General features: G+C 41.0%; 2 protein-coding genes across 15 annotated transcripts in view; one reads left to right on the plus strand and one right to left on the minus strand.

Annotated features, from left to right (window-relative positions):
* Nucleotides 1–16,309, plus strand: part of tenm2a (teneurin transmembrane protein 2a) — a 215,081-nt gene that overhangs the window by 56,499 nt on the left and 142,273 nt on the right. For 8 of the 13 annotated variants that reach the window (XM_052057305.1, XM_052057300.1, XM_052057313.1 and 5 more), the window contains 3 exons: nucleotides 10,826–10,867; nucleotides 11,203–11,235; nucleotides 12,421–12,714. In XM_052057305.1, the coding sequence (XP_051913265.1) occupies nucleotides 10,826–10,867; nucleotides 11,203–11,235; nucleotides 12,421–12,714 (369 nt within the window). The remainder of the gene's footprint in view (nucleotides 1–10,825; nucleotides 10,868–11,202; nucleotides 11,236–12,420; nucleotides 12,715–16,309) is intronic. The other 5 variants (XM_052057349.1, XM_052057359.1, XM_052057367.1 and 2 more) reach the window with 1 other exon arrangement.
* Nucleotides 1–16,309, minus strand: part of cnot7 (CCR4-NOT transcription complex, subunit 7) — a 256,938-nt gene that overhangs the window by 56,158 nt on the left and 184,471 nt on the right. The gene's annotated exons all lie outside the window — the stretch shown is intronic.

The raw sequence follows: 16,309 nt of genomic DNA on the forward strand, positions 1-16,309 counted from the left end.
ATTTTTCGGTCACATTTCTTGTTTTCTCTCATTTATTGTCTTGTGTTTTCGCACCCATACTGTGCTTAAATTGTCATTTTCCTTGCCATATTATGCTGTTACCAAGGCATGGTCATCCTCATAACCGTGCTGTCTTCTTTGATTCGTGGGTGTTCTATTTGTTACATTCATTACATTTTACTACTTGAGCTTTATCGGCTTCACCTGATGTCTTCACACGTAACTGATCAATTTCCTTTACTTATGTACCGTCCTCTTCAGATTTACAAATCTTAAATTGGATGTTTTTGTGTGTGTGTGTGCGTGCGTGCGTGCGTGTATGTGTGTGTGTTAAAAAGGGATTAAAAAGACAGAACCAACGACTCGAGTCGTGACATTTTATATTTTGCTTTGATCTTGTGATGTGAACTGGCTAAGAAAAAAGTGACAATTAGAAGTCATGATTCACATGACAAAAAGGAATCATTTTCACCTCCTCCTCCTCAAGTGAAGAATGGAGTTTGCACAATGCGAATTATTTCCATCAAATGTAAAACTAATATTACAACATATTGGTAAAAGTAACATTATAGAAACAGTCAAACTGGATGATTGGATACTGATTGTTTGATTTTGATCTCCAGCTTACTTTCAGGATTGTTTTATATCTCTCACCTTGTTGCCCAGACATCATTTATGTCACTGGCATGATGACAGGCAAAAGCTAACTCTTCTTTTTGCATTTAGAAAATGTCCCAAATCCCGCCAAAGCAACAACAGCTACCGCTCCTAACACTACCTCGTCATTCGTGATTAAGCCTTTGACGACTTTAACCACTTCTTAAGAGTGAGTTGAACAGCTGTATTCTAGAAATTTAGAATGTGTTGGCCACACATCTGGTACATGCTCTACAGTTCTCCTGCTGTTAAGACAGGAGGTGGGCAGTTAACTCAATTTTGCCGGTCGTTCATTTGTCATTCATCGGCAGCCTGGTCACCTTCTGTCATTTTCAGTCCATCAAACTCTGGCCATCCGTCAGTGACGGAGTTAGAGGTGTGCCGGTACTTGACCCGGTTAGTGCTGATTACACGGACGGATGAAAACTCACATCGGTCAGTCATCATTCGTCATCCAAACCGGCATCCGTCTGTGACATTTCGTCAGTACTGATGGAGTGCCCACCTCTAGTGAAGAATGCCAACTTCGATCTGGCTTATCTCTCTGTCGACACCAAATAGCCATATTTGTTTATCTACAATTCTTGAATACAGAATTTGAATTGAAAATGAAATCAATTTGCATTCACTCAAGTTGATGTTTTTGCGTGTCCATGGAGACCAACCAGACAACTGATGATCAAATAGAATACAACACAGCTGTACGCTATTAAAAATAAATGGAGAAAAGATTATCTACAATTCATCCCCTCTTCCCTCTTTGTCTTTTCGCCGGCATTTGGTGCCTCTGCCAGCTGCTGAAGCTCTAAAGCGTACCGTAGCTACAGCCATAAAGCACAGAAGACACGAAAAGTGTTCTGGTGCTCATTTCACTCCTATACACGATGTCTGCATAGGATATGGGACAAATGACCTTCTTGAAACTGTTTTCCCACAAAATCGGTACAAATGAATGAATACCCCAAGAACCGGCATCAGAGTGTCTGCGTCTGAATTCAACATAATATTGAGCAGTACAAGGCATCACTCGACAAAAGTTCCTTTTGTTATTCCTTCCGAGTGTGCGGCTGCATATTACACGAAAATAGGTTTTGTGTAAATGCATGATTATTTTTTTTCTAGTGTTCCTGTTTACATTATTTCTATTCGGATATGGATAGAGGTGTGTGAAGAATATCTGTTGACCAATCAACAAGCTGCAGTGTTTTTGCACATGAATTGGCTTGACAGGCTTAATTTGGACAATAGAAAGACAATAAATGTCCTTTGACGGTTGACTGGACTATTAAATGGGGAGGTCACATAGTGAGGTCACATAGCCCATATCCGAAAGTTTCTTCAACCACATTTCACCAATCTCCTATTGATTTTTAATTGTGTTTCATAGTTTGACAATCCGTCTTTTGTCTTTTCCTTAACCAGCTTTGGGGATGTTATTGTTCTCTACTGTCACAGGAGAACCATCCTGTATTGCATACTGTACATTCACTTATTTGTCTTTATCCAGTATGCATGTGGAATTGACCTCCACAATAGAGTACATGGATGGAGGATGCCCCGGCCTAGTCTTAAAATTAACACGCAGCATTTAGCGTATAACTGCATGAGCAGCAAACAACTCTGGTCTCTCTGTCATACATTTCAACTGATGTCAATTGCAGATTTCAAGGTAAACCCAATCAATTATTGAGTAACAAAACCGTCATGCTAATGACATTAACTTCGAAAACTACAAGTACACACTCATGCAAATATGAGGTAGACACAAGACAAATGACGGAAGGCTCACTAATTTCTGACTTTCTAAGAGTTAAAATAAATTATGACCAAACTATGCTGATTACATGATTGAGTTAATCTATGTTTACTGTGTAATGACCCTCTTTGACTCTGCTTTGGCAGCCTTTGATAAATGAGGCAGATTGTAAATGTCACTGTTATCAAGTGCTTCCAACCCAACCCCCACCGGCTGACTCACTTGTCTCCAAAGCTATAATTAAAGTTGTTCCCCTGCCACAGATTTTGTGTATGCGTATGTGTTTGTGTTTGGATATATGTCACATTTCTTATGCATAAGTCACTTTTGATACTCGTTATACCCTTGCCTCAGTCACAAAAATTATACCTATGCCAATGATTTGCTGCCCGGCTGATATACCGTGCGTCACATTTCACTGTTGATTTTGCTTCTGCGGGATGCTCTTGACTCAAGGAGAAATACTCCACATTACTTTTCGGATTTGTTTTACCTGAGACCACTTCAGCCCATAATTGTGTTTGCTAAACCAATATGAATCAGTGATGTATCATAAGGGGAACGCTATGATCACAGATGAAGGCTGGCAGCCAGTTCAGGGTGTACTCCGCCTACTGCCCGAAGACACCTGCGATAGGCTCCAGCACACCAGGGACCCTTGTGAGAATAAGCGGCTCAGATAATGGTTGGGTGGATAAATAAAGATGTATGTTATTGGATATTGACATTACATAAAAGGGAGTAGTACAGAGATACATTCATTTCATTTCTACTCCTGCTAAAGTATTAATTGATTAATTAATGTATTATTTTATATCACAAATTTATATTTATGGTCAGTTCACACATCAGGGTGTTATTTTTACGAGTTATTCTCCTCCAAGCTCGGGTCTTACTACGGGCAGGGAAGCTCTAGGGTTCTGTGCAGGATGATAGCTGTTCCCACGATTGTGTTTCTGTGTATGAGGGGTCTGATGTTGTTCCTGGTATCTGCTGGAGCCAGCCATCTTGCTTCGGGGTTACTGCCAGCAGTGCCCCGATCACTCGTGGCACCTCTGCTCCTTTCACCATCCACATTTTTTCTCGTTCTTTTCTTCCGTCCCTGATATTTTAGCATTTTTTTTCTGCATGTTGCTTTCACTCGGGACTACTATATTTAAAAACTGTCTTCTGATGTTTATCCACCACTATGGAGTCTGTCTGATTGGCTAAATACTGTATCTCTTATTTTTTGCAATAAATCAAGAAATTGACTAAAAGACTAATAAACAATAGTTAGTCTGTGCCCTGCTAAGAGACGCAAGTTGTTTCACTGCTCATTTGCTCAACAGTACATTATTCAGTAACAAGCCCTCCTACAGAATTCTACTGTATTACATTGTCATGTCCTGTCATGTCGTGCACCAACCATACTGCTGTCCTCTGGGCAGGGGGAGAACGAACAAAGGACTGGTGACATTTCTCGCTCCTATATTAGGCACCTTGTTAGCAGGTGCAAGAGACCCTGTGGGTTCTATGGCTACCAAATGATCAGATGCCACTTAGGAGCTGTTGGAAGCGTTTGACCATGACGCATCATCCGGGCTAAGATGTTAAATATTGAAATGTTATTCTATGCTATGATAAAGGATTTGAATCGACACTCGAAATTAACATTTACCTAAAATGTCTCAATATGCTTGTTTACATCTCTTTGTAACAATGTTTGTTTAGCTGTCACACACTATACAATAGGAGTCAAAAAATAATCCTAATTGTGAATTATGAGACAGTCTGTCCAAACATGATGACGTCTCAGATAAAAACCATTTATCAGTCTGTCAATCTATCACACCGAAAGAACCGATAAAACTGTATAAGGTGTTCTGAGTTGACTTGAGATCACGTCACAAAGTCGCAATAGCCCCTGTAAATCATAGCATTGTGTTATGACGTAACTAAAGGCCTAATTAAGTTGATATAGAGTATATTCCTTCGCCCTGTGCCAGATAACGACATTCATATTGATGAGTCTGCAGAGCTGTGATAAAGAGCATCCAACATATTCTTTCAAAACTATCTGCACATGACAGCTCTATTGTACATGGTAATAACACAATGTTCAAGTCATTGCAAATGAGTTTTGGGAATGGTAAAACAATTGTAGCAGTCTGGTTTTGCTGATTTGGTCCAATTAGTGGCAGCACAGCGAGCTATTACCCGCAGATCATTACAATGTAAAGAAGTCAGCAAACAGACATTTGCTTTACCCGGCAGCACAAACAACATTAGTATTCATTTGGTTCATTTCTGGTCACCTGACAAGTCCAGTACTCACTATAATAGCTTTATTTTTGATCATCTCAAGCTTGGGAGGGGAAATGCATCTAACTAGCCGTCAAACTACAATTCCAGTGAAATCACTGTGTACTTTTATACAAGTTAACGACAATTTATAATGAAAACATACATTATGAAAACATGTGCAGGTATGTCTTACAAAGTATTTATAAAAATGCATGACACAGGTGTTGTTGGAAGTCTCCACTCTTCTACCCTTTCTCCTCTAAATCACAGGTGCTAAACTCAAGGCTTGGTGGCCCGATCTAGCACGCCATACCATTTTCTGTGACCCGCGAGAGCAAATGAAGCATCTCAACTTTTCCATGATGCTTGCTGAAGTCTCAACCAAAATTTAAAATTGTCATGTGTAATCCATCATTACAGGTGGCCCGGTGGGCCAGTACGAGTCGACCTCACAGTGAAGAGGTACCGGGTTCAATTCCAGCTCCAACCTCCCTGTGTGGAGTTTGCATGTTCTCCCCAGGGTTGTCTCTGGGTACTCCGGTTTCCTCCCACATTCCAAAAACATGCATGGCAGACTGATTGAACGCTCAAAATTGTCCCTACGTGTGAGTGTGAGTGCGGATGGTTTTTCGTCTCTATTTGCCTTACGATTGACTGGCAACTGGTTCAGGGTGTTCCCCGCCTACTGCCCGAAGACGGCTGGGGTAGGCTCCAGTACCGCCCCGTAACCTTTGTGAGGATAAACAGATCGGAAAATGAATGAATGAATGAATCCATCATTATAAAGAGAGATTACAAGCATGATCTCATTATGCAATGCAGCTTGATTTATGTTCTTATTACAGCAACGTAATCAATGACGGAACTAACCAATATTCTTGACTTCTGATTTCCAAACTAGTAATCCACCAATTTGTTGTGCACTTTATATATAATATATGGAGATGATCAAACAGTTTCACAAAATTCTCAGTCATAATGGCCCGCTCAGGGAAAACATAACTACAATGTGGCCCACTACAAAATTGAGTTTGACAGCCCTGCTCTCCATAGTATCTTCTATACTTAGCACTGCATAGCACTACTCACTACTCAATTTGACATTTTTCATCACTTTTATTCTCAAATTTGACGATACAGTGAAGTGATTACGAAAAGCATATGCGGTATTTTAGGATTAGCTTTCCCTGTTAATGTGCCTTAGCTATGGGTGCTACATTAGCAAATCCAGCTCCAGAAATCTGCCACAGTTTGTATTTACCCAAACGCAGGTACATTTACTCAACAGGCAAGTAAATGAACTTGTTTACTGTGGTTCATATTGTGTTGTGTGAGGATGTTTGATGACATTAGGTGAACAAATTCCCATATCCACCATTGTGTCTCACACATAACAATGACCTTGAGCCCTCAGGGTAAAATATGTATTCCAGTCAAAGCAAAATGATTCTCTTACTCTCCTCCTCAGTGATTGGGTGCTTTCATTATATACCCTGTCGTCAATCACAAAGTTTGTCCCTGTCATTCTCTGGCCGTCTCATCTCTCTATATGCTGCTGCTGGCCATGACCAGGGATTTCACTGCCTCATCTTAGAATCTCTGTCCATTACAGGTTCAGCGCACACTTTTTTTCCGTGCCACCCCCCCGGTTTCGTATCGGCTGAACTCAGCCAGCACATTTTCATATTGGACACATAATGAATTCAATGACCACATCTATGAGAATGAATGAATTGTCTCAAACTCCCGCAACTGTCTCTGGAGTCCTTTTTTGCATGTTTAAACAAACATGCATTACAATGGTAACAAAGAGGCTGCACTTTAGAAACAGCAATTTACATAAACATTTGATTCAGACACACCGCAGTCTGACGGAGGCTGAATTGTGATCATAAGATTTAAGTGTATGCGCGTGCGTGTGAGTGCTATCCGCAGTCTTTAATGAGCGTAGAGCAGCGAGTCACTGGATCCATCAAGAGTGCAAACGAACAATTTCAACATGCAAGTGAAGCGTCAATGGCATCAGAAGCAGGCACATTCAATGGCGTCCGGCCTCTTTTAGATCATAAACAGTCATCTTGTCCTCACTTACAGGATTATGCTGTTAGACAAGACAAGTTAGCAATGAGATAAGTGTTTGTTTACTGTTGGTATTTGAATGGCATTATTTATCCCTGAAGCTGTAAATGGTGTCATGACTAAATGACTCCTGGTCGGAGTTGGCTCATAAGTGAATGTCCTCCTAACATGCATGGTAAATACTACCAGAGGTGGTCAATTTCAAAATTTTGCCCATTCGTTATTCGTCAGCTGCCTGGGCACGATCCGTCAACGTCAATCTGTCATTATTTCAAGCAGAAACAACTGTAATAATTAGCCAGTCTGCCCATCATGTTGTTTGTTTTAACCACACATCCACCGTTGCTTCCGGCAGTGAATTTGACCGATGCGCCAGTCAGTCTATCGTTAGTCCCTTGAAAAAAACAAAACTAACAAACTAAAGAAAAAAAATGTCGCAGTCCACCAGATGAAAAGTCCAATTTGATTAAAATGGTAAATGTAGTGCACGATATATGAGTGTATCTTCATCATATGCTACCTGTCCAAAGTACTTTACACACACATACACACATACACTCATGAATGAAAACTTACTAACGTCAGTGCTTAGTTGTGTCTGTCGCCGTCACCGAAATGGGCATCTGTCAGTGATAGACTGACAGACTTTTGAGTTTCTTTCGACGTGAACTTTTGGTAAAATGTGCCATCTGGCTACCAGTGAAAATGTCTGGGAATTATCTAAAAAAAGGCATTTTCTCAGAAAAGAGGAACTCCATATTAAAAAACATAATGTCAGCTGCTCTTGGCTTATTTTTTAGGAGCTTTTTATGACCACTGCCAATTACTTTCTGATTTTTATCTGCTTCCAAGGCTCAAAAAGTCTTCTATACAAGTGTGCAAATCAAGAAAGAAATCTGAATGCACTGTAAACCGCCAAAGCTCAAAATGCTTGCTTGGTCGTTGCCCTGCACCATGTGACCTCTTGGTTTTCGGGGGGAAAAAAAAGCAACATCATTGCAAGTTACAATTACTATATTAAGATAAGATAACCTTTATTTGTCTCACAATGGAGAAAAATACAGCAGCAAAATTTGAAGGGAAATATATATATATATTAGAGCTGTCAGTTTAGTGCGTTTTTATTGGCATTAATTTAATGAATTTTAACGGGATTAAATTTTTTCTCGCGAGATTAACGCGGCACACGTCGCAAGCGGATGTTACGTTGCTCTATATATACACCAGAAACAAAAGAACAAGCGTGCTGCAGAAGTCCACGTCCATGTCTGTTTTACCAGCCACGGCAGCTCGAGACACCAAAAACGGAAATTTAAACAGTTTATGAATGGGAAGTTTACTTTTAAAAAGTTGCCAGATTGCTCCACTGACAAGACCAAAGTTACCTGTTCTTCTCTCTCTATATATATCATACACGTAGTGGTAGCGACCTAGAGAAAATAAAACGTCTCCAGTGTTGTCATCGAACCAAATGTAGTCATCCGAAATGAGGTCTACACAAAACCGTAGAGAGACTTCCGCGCAAGAAGGACCAACACAATCAACATAGCCCGACTGTGTTAGGGGGAGTGAAACCCCCCCTTTTCAGAATGGTTTGCACCGGCAGCACGGGGAAAGTGCTTGCGCTTGTTTGTACGGCCGGCAATTTTGAATCCAGCGGCACATAACAACACTGGTGTCTCGTTATTCTCGAACAAACATACAGAAACAGACTGCTGTGTTCAAAGCAAACTTGATAAAAACGAAGTATGCAACCATGGTTTAAATCCACTATAGGCTGAGTACTAGTTGACCCTAGATGTGCACTTTATAATGTTATATTGCTCTGTTTTGATTTCATTAAAAAAGCTGTTAAAGCAGCTGTTGTGTGACAAAATATTTTTTTTCACTGTTGTTGATGGACAGTAATATTGTGTGAGAGATTATGTGTGAACAACTGCTCCAAGTAAAAAATGTTCATGTAAAATTGAAAATTGAAATTGTTATTTCAGTAAATATGATTCCAAGTTGATGAGAGCATTAAAATGGGGAAAAATAGGACAAAAAATGTAAAAGGAAATTCAGAAACGATAAAAAATGTGTGAGTAATCACGATTAATGTTTTCGTTCATTTGAGTTAATTATGACAGTTGCATTTTTAATTAGATTAAATATTTTAATCGTTTGACAGCTCTAATATATATATATATATATATATATATATATATAAAATAAAAAACTACGGAATAAAATTCATTGAAGAATCAAATATTGTGGAGTAGGCGCATTGGCAGCACAGTGATCAACTGGCTAGCGCGTCGGCCTCACAGTACAGATGTCCAAGGTTCAAATCTGAGCTTTGGCCATCCTGTGTGGAGTTTGCACGTTCTCCATGTGCCTGTGAGCTTTTTTTAAGTGTACTCCGGTTTCCTCCCACATTCCAAAAATAAGCGTGGCAGGTTAATGGAACACTCTAAATTGTCTCTATGTGTGATTGTGAATGAAAAGAGTTGTCTATGTGTGCCCTGCCTTTGGCTGGCAACCAGTTCGAGTGTGTCCCCTGCCTACTGCCCAAAGACAGCTGGGATAGGCTCCAGCACACCCTGCTACCCTCGTAAGCATTAAGCGGTTTCAGATAATGGATGGAAGGATGGGATGAGAGGACAACAATCAGCCTAAAGTTACTGCAAACAGACTTTGCCTGTCAAACTGCTAACAAGCACAAATTATTTTTTAATGACAGGCAGTACGATCCCACAAGAGTGCCTACTTACAAACAATTACATGTGGACACACGCACACAGAGACAGCAAATTACACACATTTGCCACCACGCACTTCCATAATGACTTTTATCAGGGGAAGTACATTTAGCGTAATGGATGAGTGCAAACTTCGGCAGAGTATCAACCTAATACACTTGTGTAACTTATATATGATCTGTGAAGCGTGAACCCCAAATGATGAGAGGCAACACTTTATGGGAGCCCTCTGCGGCTTCCGGTCACGCAACAATTCCTTGTGTCAAAAGACATAAAAAAAATAAACATGCCATTTATGAAATTCATTTATTTGTAATCGCCACAAATAATAACATTGTCTGTATTGCAATTTATTACTCTTTTGGAAATGGTGTGTAGTCATTACTTTTCCGACTATAATCTTGACATTTACACTCATAGTTTATCAATTATTTACTGTAACTGTAGCGTCACATGCAATTGAAACGTTGATGTCCAATGGCCAGTGGACAAAGCACAGGAGCTACATAAACATAATGAAAAATACCTCCAAGAGAGCATGCAAATAAACTCACTGACCACATTACATGGACTTGCACAATTATTTACAATTACAGCAACAAGAACAAAACACCTTTGCAGAAGATTCACGTTCAGTTTGATTGACTTTGCCAGAAAAGCGCATTATCTATTGAACAACGCGTGTCATGATGAGGTTGTTGTTTATACGTAGAGTTGGTAAGATTTTTGACGACCTGATTTGGCTGCATTGACATTGCTTTTTATGTCTCTTCCTTCCTTCTTTGTGCTGGTCTACCTGATACTGTGGCCCACGAGGGCGAAACAATATACACTATATACAATTGAAATATGGCGTCAATGAGAAGGACATTGATCGGATTAAAATGTGGCACATTGCCCCCTCCACATTTGTCATAATATCAAGGAACAAAACATGTTATTGGGTTTCGAGTTATGAACTAAGTGAGATAGATTTTCATGTCTACTGCAGTGTCTCGCGCCAATCCATCTTTTTTTACTTCATGTAGATTGCTCGAGCGCAGGACTAGGCCTACCACTCCTGGGATTACAGAGTGATTGGATGTTTCATGTGTAATCACTGTTTGTGGGATGTTAATTGCCTGGATTGACAGCCCGTGTGATGTCGCAAGTAGATAATGTGTGGTAGAATTCACTGTGTAAAGCGTGTCATGTGGCTACCATCATCCTAACTTGGTGGTTGAAAACAAATTAGTTGTAGAATCGTTTTTCACGGTACAACGTTACATTCCTCACAGTCGGTTCTTCGTCTGCTTTACTCTCCCAGGCCTCCTGGAATTTTCTCCCGTCCTTCGATACTTCCTCTCAGGTATGATAACAGCGACAAGGATAAAGAGCTTGTTCTTAGAGAATAGCATTGTAGTAGAAATCGATTTTAGAGAAATGTAGTTGTAGTAAATTCACCAGTCGCTTTATTTCGCTGTTATATTCTTTCATAGATAACCGCTTCGAACAACAAGGCTTATGTAGGAATCGTTGTAATGAATTGTCGATGTTATTGTCAATGTTTTATGCGATGTGTTGTGTTCTTGTTTCATCTTAAATACTCTGTAAAGCACTTTATGACTGTTGCAGCTGTTGTGCAAGCGCTATGTAAATAAATATTTATCGTATGCATTTTATTTCTTTTTTTTTTTTTTTAAGTGGGAGGAAGACAACCGAAGAAGAAGGCAGCTGGTAATATTTGTTGATGTAATGTATGGTTTGGTTTGGTTCCGTGCAGTCGGTTAGAAGCATAGCAAGTTTTCGCGAGATGTAGACATTTTTTTTCACTGTGGCTGTGTATAAAAATAACTTCCTTTTACCACTCCAACTTTCCCGAGAGGCGTTCCCACTCCATGCATCTGCTCACTTTTTCAGACCCCCTGCCCCAACCCCCCAAGCTTTTAAAGAGCAGACGAGGAGATCAAGCAGATGAATTTCATCACTTTAATTCTTCGCCCTCTGATTGCTCCTGATGAGTCACAGTTGACCGAGTCACGCAGCTGTGTGATTCTCAGCGCGCCCATTCATATAGAATGCCACCACCGTGACAGTTCCTTGTCGCCAGTTTCATCCCCCTTCCCCTTCGCCTTCCTCACAATCTGCTAATGAAGTGAAACGCAACTGTTTTTCCCCCTGATCCTTCTACCCCAACAGCTGATCGTGAGCGATTGCATCCACAATACTCTCTTAATTACTATCAAGGATAAGTTGGTTGAGCATGCCTTTTTCCCGTAATTGCTTTTTCTTCAGCTTGGATTTAATTGGGCTGCAATGCTTTGCTATTGATCTCCTTTGATGTGCTTTAATTTGGATAATTTTCTATATTTATTTGAGGTGAGACAAGTCAGTTTGTCTCAAATGGGCGGGTGAGGTGGGGGATAGTCTGAAGCAATGCTGGTGTTGCTTCAGACTGCATTTTGTTCGCTTAACCTTCGGATGCCGCATGCAGAAATTTCCAGGTGAGATGTTTTGACCAGAAGGTAATATTGCAGCTCCGTTCATACAACACTTTGATCAACGACTTTTGAGTGCAAATGAGGAGACACAAAATGATGGACCAACACTATCGAAGATGCTCACAACAAGGCTGCAGACCACCTCAAACGCTTTTCCTTCCAGCAGCTCTTTGTAGTGTGTAGCTGATTCATGCTGTGTCATCTCTCCTCTCCTGAGTGCATCAACAATTGCAATTCTCAGCCACCTCCTCCATAGTTTTATAATTAGTTTGCCTCTCTGCGTGTGGTTGTCGATTTGTATGCCAGTTGGCGTGTTTGTTTGTGTCAGCACTCGTGTAAATGGCTCCATTTACCACTTTTACTGCACTTAGCCACCTCATTCCTTCACTCCACCTGTGTAACTGCTGTGTTTCGCTCGTAGGAGGGAACTTTACCCTGGCTGAACTGGGAGTGTGCGATCAAACACCTGCTCCTCATCCCGCCGCTGTCCCCTATTGTCCTGAACTGGGCCTCCTCCAAAGGGGTTATTCCCTCAGCGCTGGCTCCGATGCAGACTCTGATCCGGATGGTCCCCTGTCACCGGACAGAGCCATCCAGCTTTGGGCTGGAGGAGGAAGGGTGAAGTCCCGTCGTAGCTCCGGCGTGTCCAGCCACGAGAACTCTGCTCTGACCCTCACCGACTCTGACAATGACAACAAGTCGGACGACGAAGCTGGTAGGACTCCTCGAGGGGCCGACGAGTTAACATGCAGACACCATGATATTTAGAACCTGATGAAAGCACACTTGTATAACAATTAAAGGAATTATGCCAAACGATAAGATGACACAGAACAAAACAAGCATCATCATGTCACATATAAACTCGAGTATCATTTTATTTAACAATTCTACAATGACAACAATAAAAACATATTTTAACATTGTTGGAGAAGGTAGTATTGATTCGCAATATGTTTATTGTTGCTTTGTATTGTCATATTAGGCCTCTGGCACAAAAGTCAAGAAGTCATGTGAGCCAGTCACGTCTCTGTCCTTTTTCCTGGCTCTGAATCTTGCTTTCTCGATATGATACCCTTGGCACACACATTAGTTGAAACCAGTTAAGACGGCGGATCCAGACATTGTCACATGGGTGAGGCAGAGCCGCCCTCCATTAAATAGTTCAACTGAGAATGTGCAGTGTGTGTGTGTGTGTGTGTGTGTGTGTATATATATAAATATATATATGTATATACACACACACACACACGCTTGAACCCTCAAGCTTCCTGGCCTCTGCTAGAGGACCCGATCTGAATGAGGGACGGACACCACCCGAGGGGTGAGATGAGGGTTTATATATATATATATATATATATATATATATATACAATACAATACAATAGATGCTGATTTATATAGCGCTTTCACAACAGCGGCAGCTGTAAAAAGCGCTTAACAAAACAGTTAACATAAAGTAAAATAATAAACACAACACATAACATAAACACGGACAGTCGTGCAGTCCTAACCACTTTTCCGTCACACGCTTTGTTGTTTAAAGCAGTTTGAGGTGAAAGAGGACAGAATCAAAGTGTCCTTTAACCAGTGGATCAGAGACGTCATGCTCAAAATGTGCACACGTCGGCTACAAGCTAAGTTTCAAAGTCAACAAGAAGCTGTAGCATCCATTGACGAAAAAAGATATTGGTTCACTTCTCCTGTCCCATGGAAATCCATTTCAATTCCAAGCGGCGACTCTCAGTTCCAAATACGCACCGGCGCTCTGCTCCAACGCTCCTCTCTCCACATCCTCAACTTCAGCAGCCATCCATCCAGCCGCACCAACGCCGACTGTCCAACAGCGCCGACACAGCCACTGAACAAAACGGGGTTGTCAAAAATGCTGCCCATTACAGGCGCAAAAAACACAAGCACCCCAGGTCTGTCCAGCACCGACAGTCAATGACGTCGACATTCCTGCCGAGAAGGCGCAACCACCAAGCACAGATACTTCTCCTTTGACGAATGTCGTGGCCAAAAAGCGCTGAAAACAGTCCATATCAGGTCCACACAATGAAACAACAAACAACATGTGACAAAACAAAAGACAAAAACACCAAAAAAATAACAAAAAAGCAAGGCTCTTGAAGTGCACTTACTACGGGTTCGATTCCAGCTCCGGCCTCCCTGTGTGGAGTTTGCATGTTCTTGCCTGCGTGGGTTTTCTCTGGGTGCTCCGGTTTCTTCCCACATTCTAAAAACATGCATGGCAAGCTGAGTGAACACTCTAAATTGTCCCTAGGTGTGATTGTGAGCGTGGATGGTTGTTCGTCTCTGTGTGCCCTGCGATTGGCTGGCAACTGATTCAGGGTGTCCCCCGCCTACTGCCCGAAGACAGCTGGGATAGGCTCCAGCACCCCCGGCGACCCTAGTGAGGATCAAGCGGCTCAGAGAATGGATGGATGAATGTGTGTGTGTGTAGCGAGCATTGAAGAAAAATGGACCGATGAAAGTTCCACCACAACTTTTTAGCATGATGTAGAACTGCACTGCAGTACACCATGTATTCCTCATGGGCTTTATTTGATTTGATGTATTGCTTTACTATTTCTACACTGACAATATACTGCCTTAACTCGGTTATCACTTGTTGAGTGCATAACTCATCCGAAAGCTTAACTATGAACAAAAGGAAAACATGGAGCATGGTTAAGGTTCCTTGGACTCTTTCACTGATACCATATTGACCGAATAATAAGAAGTACATTGCTGTATCGGCACCTTCATCCAGAAACCCTCACCAAAACGTTTTGCCACTGACAAAGGTTTGTCAAAATCCATAATACATTTTTTGCATACCTCTGCAAGTGGAGACAGTGGTCACATTTTTTCGAGAAATGTTTCCAATATGACAGCTGTGGAAATATATGCAACTAAAACAACAAGGATGCCTGAATGTGGCCTAAACCGTTGGCACACTCCTGTGCATAAGATTGTAGGGAATACGTTTGATGTTTTTTTTTTTTTTTTTTAAATCAAGCTTCTGCAATAACCTCATTCAATTTCACAGGCCAGACAACTCTGCATTAAGAACATTTTTTACTCAACACACAGGCATCATGTACCCACATGGTGTGATTGTTGCATTACACTGGAATGGTATCAGATGTACCACATGAACCATCTGTATCTCGTGAGTAGCGTACCGGGACACGTTATAGAACCTATTCAACCATTGCGGCTCTGCCTTTGAAGCTCTGAGCCGTCACACTCCAATTATTGTGTTTCGTTTCGCATTGTCACAACTCTCAAATCTGGTATCATGCAATGGGGTTGGCGTTTTGCAGCTTTTCATGTAAAGCAGAATCAGGGCGGGGCACTATTTGTGCAGCTGGATTGAGCAGTTCAGGTTAGGGGGAATGGTGGAAATGTGTTGATGAGCTTTGTTCCAATCATGATTTTGCTTTTCGCCAAGTGCAGCCTCCATATGATACAAAAGTGGATTGTATTTGTTGGATGAGTCTATTTCTGTTGCATTGCATTACCCTTCATCTTCACCCTCAGATTTGCAGAGAGCTCACCGCTCACATTTATGTCACCCAAAACATAATTTTGTATTTTTATAAGAAAACTAAATTGAGCGTTTCTGAAGTGTTGCTTCCCAGCAGTTTCAGTTTGAAAGGTTCCCAGAGGGAATCGTGTATACTTCCAGCAACGTTGATTATTGCGAGGATCCAATTTTCTTGTTAATCCTGAAGTAGTCATAAACCGCCACGTGAGATTCTCACATGTGTCAATAGAGGTTAATGAAAAGTGGATTGAAGAAACAAACAACAATTTAATTAATTACATTTTCATCAGCCGCTTGAGCAGATGTGCTTAAACTTATATCTGACTGTCGGGCCTCAAAATCTTAGACGTGTGTCAACCGATCAAACTGCTCAACACCCATTCAGCACACCATGAAACACTTTACCTGAGATGCACCTCTCATCCCAATATCTGCTAATTGGTTTGTGGTTAATTACCAAACTAATCTCACAACCACAATACCTGCTGCAGACGCTGCCCATGCGCTTGCTCTGTGTAAGCCTTTTGAGGCTTTTAATATGGCAATAAATTATGATTATCTCTGCTGGCCTTATGATGTGTGTGTATTTTATTGTTGTGATTATTTTTGTTGTTGTTGTTGTACTTCAAAAGTAGGGATGGAAGAAATAATTGATTCTGTGATGCATCGTGATGCAAATGTAAATAGTTCCGAAACAGTTCATTTCCCATAATCAAATAAGAAAGCATGTAATGCTGGTAGATTGAAAAAAAAT

Source organism: Hippocampus zosterae, chromosome 1 (assembly GCF_025434085.1).
Source record: "Hippocampus zosterae strain Florida chromosome 1, ASM2543408v3, whole genome shotgun sequence".
Taxonomy (NCBI): Eukaryota; Metazoa; Chordata; class Actinopteri; order Syngnathiformes; family Syngnathidae; genus Hippocampus; species Hippocampus zosterae.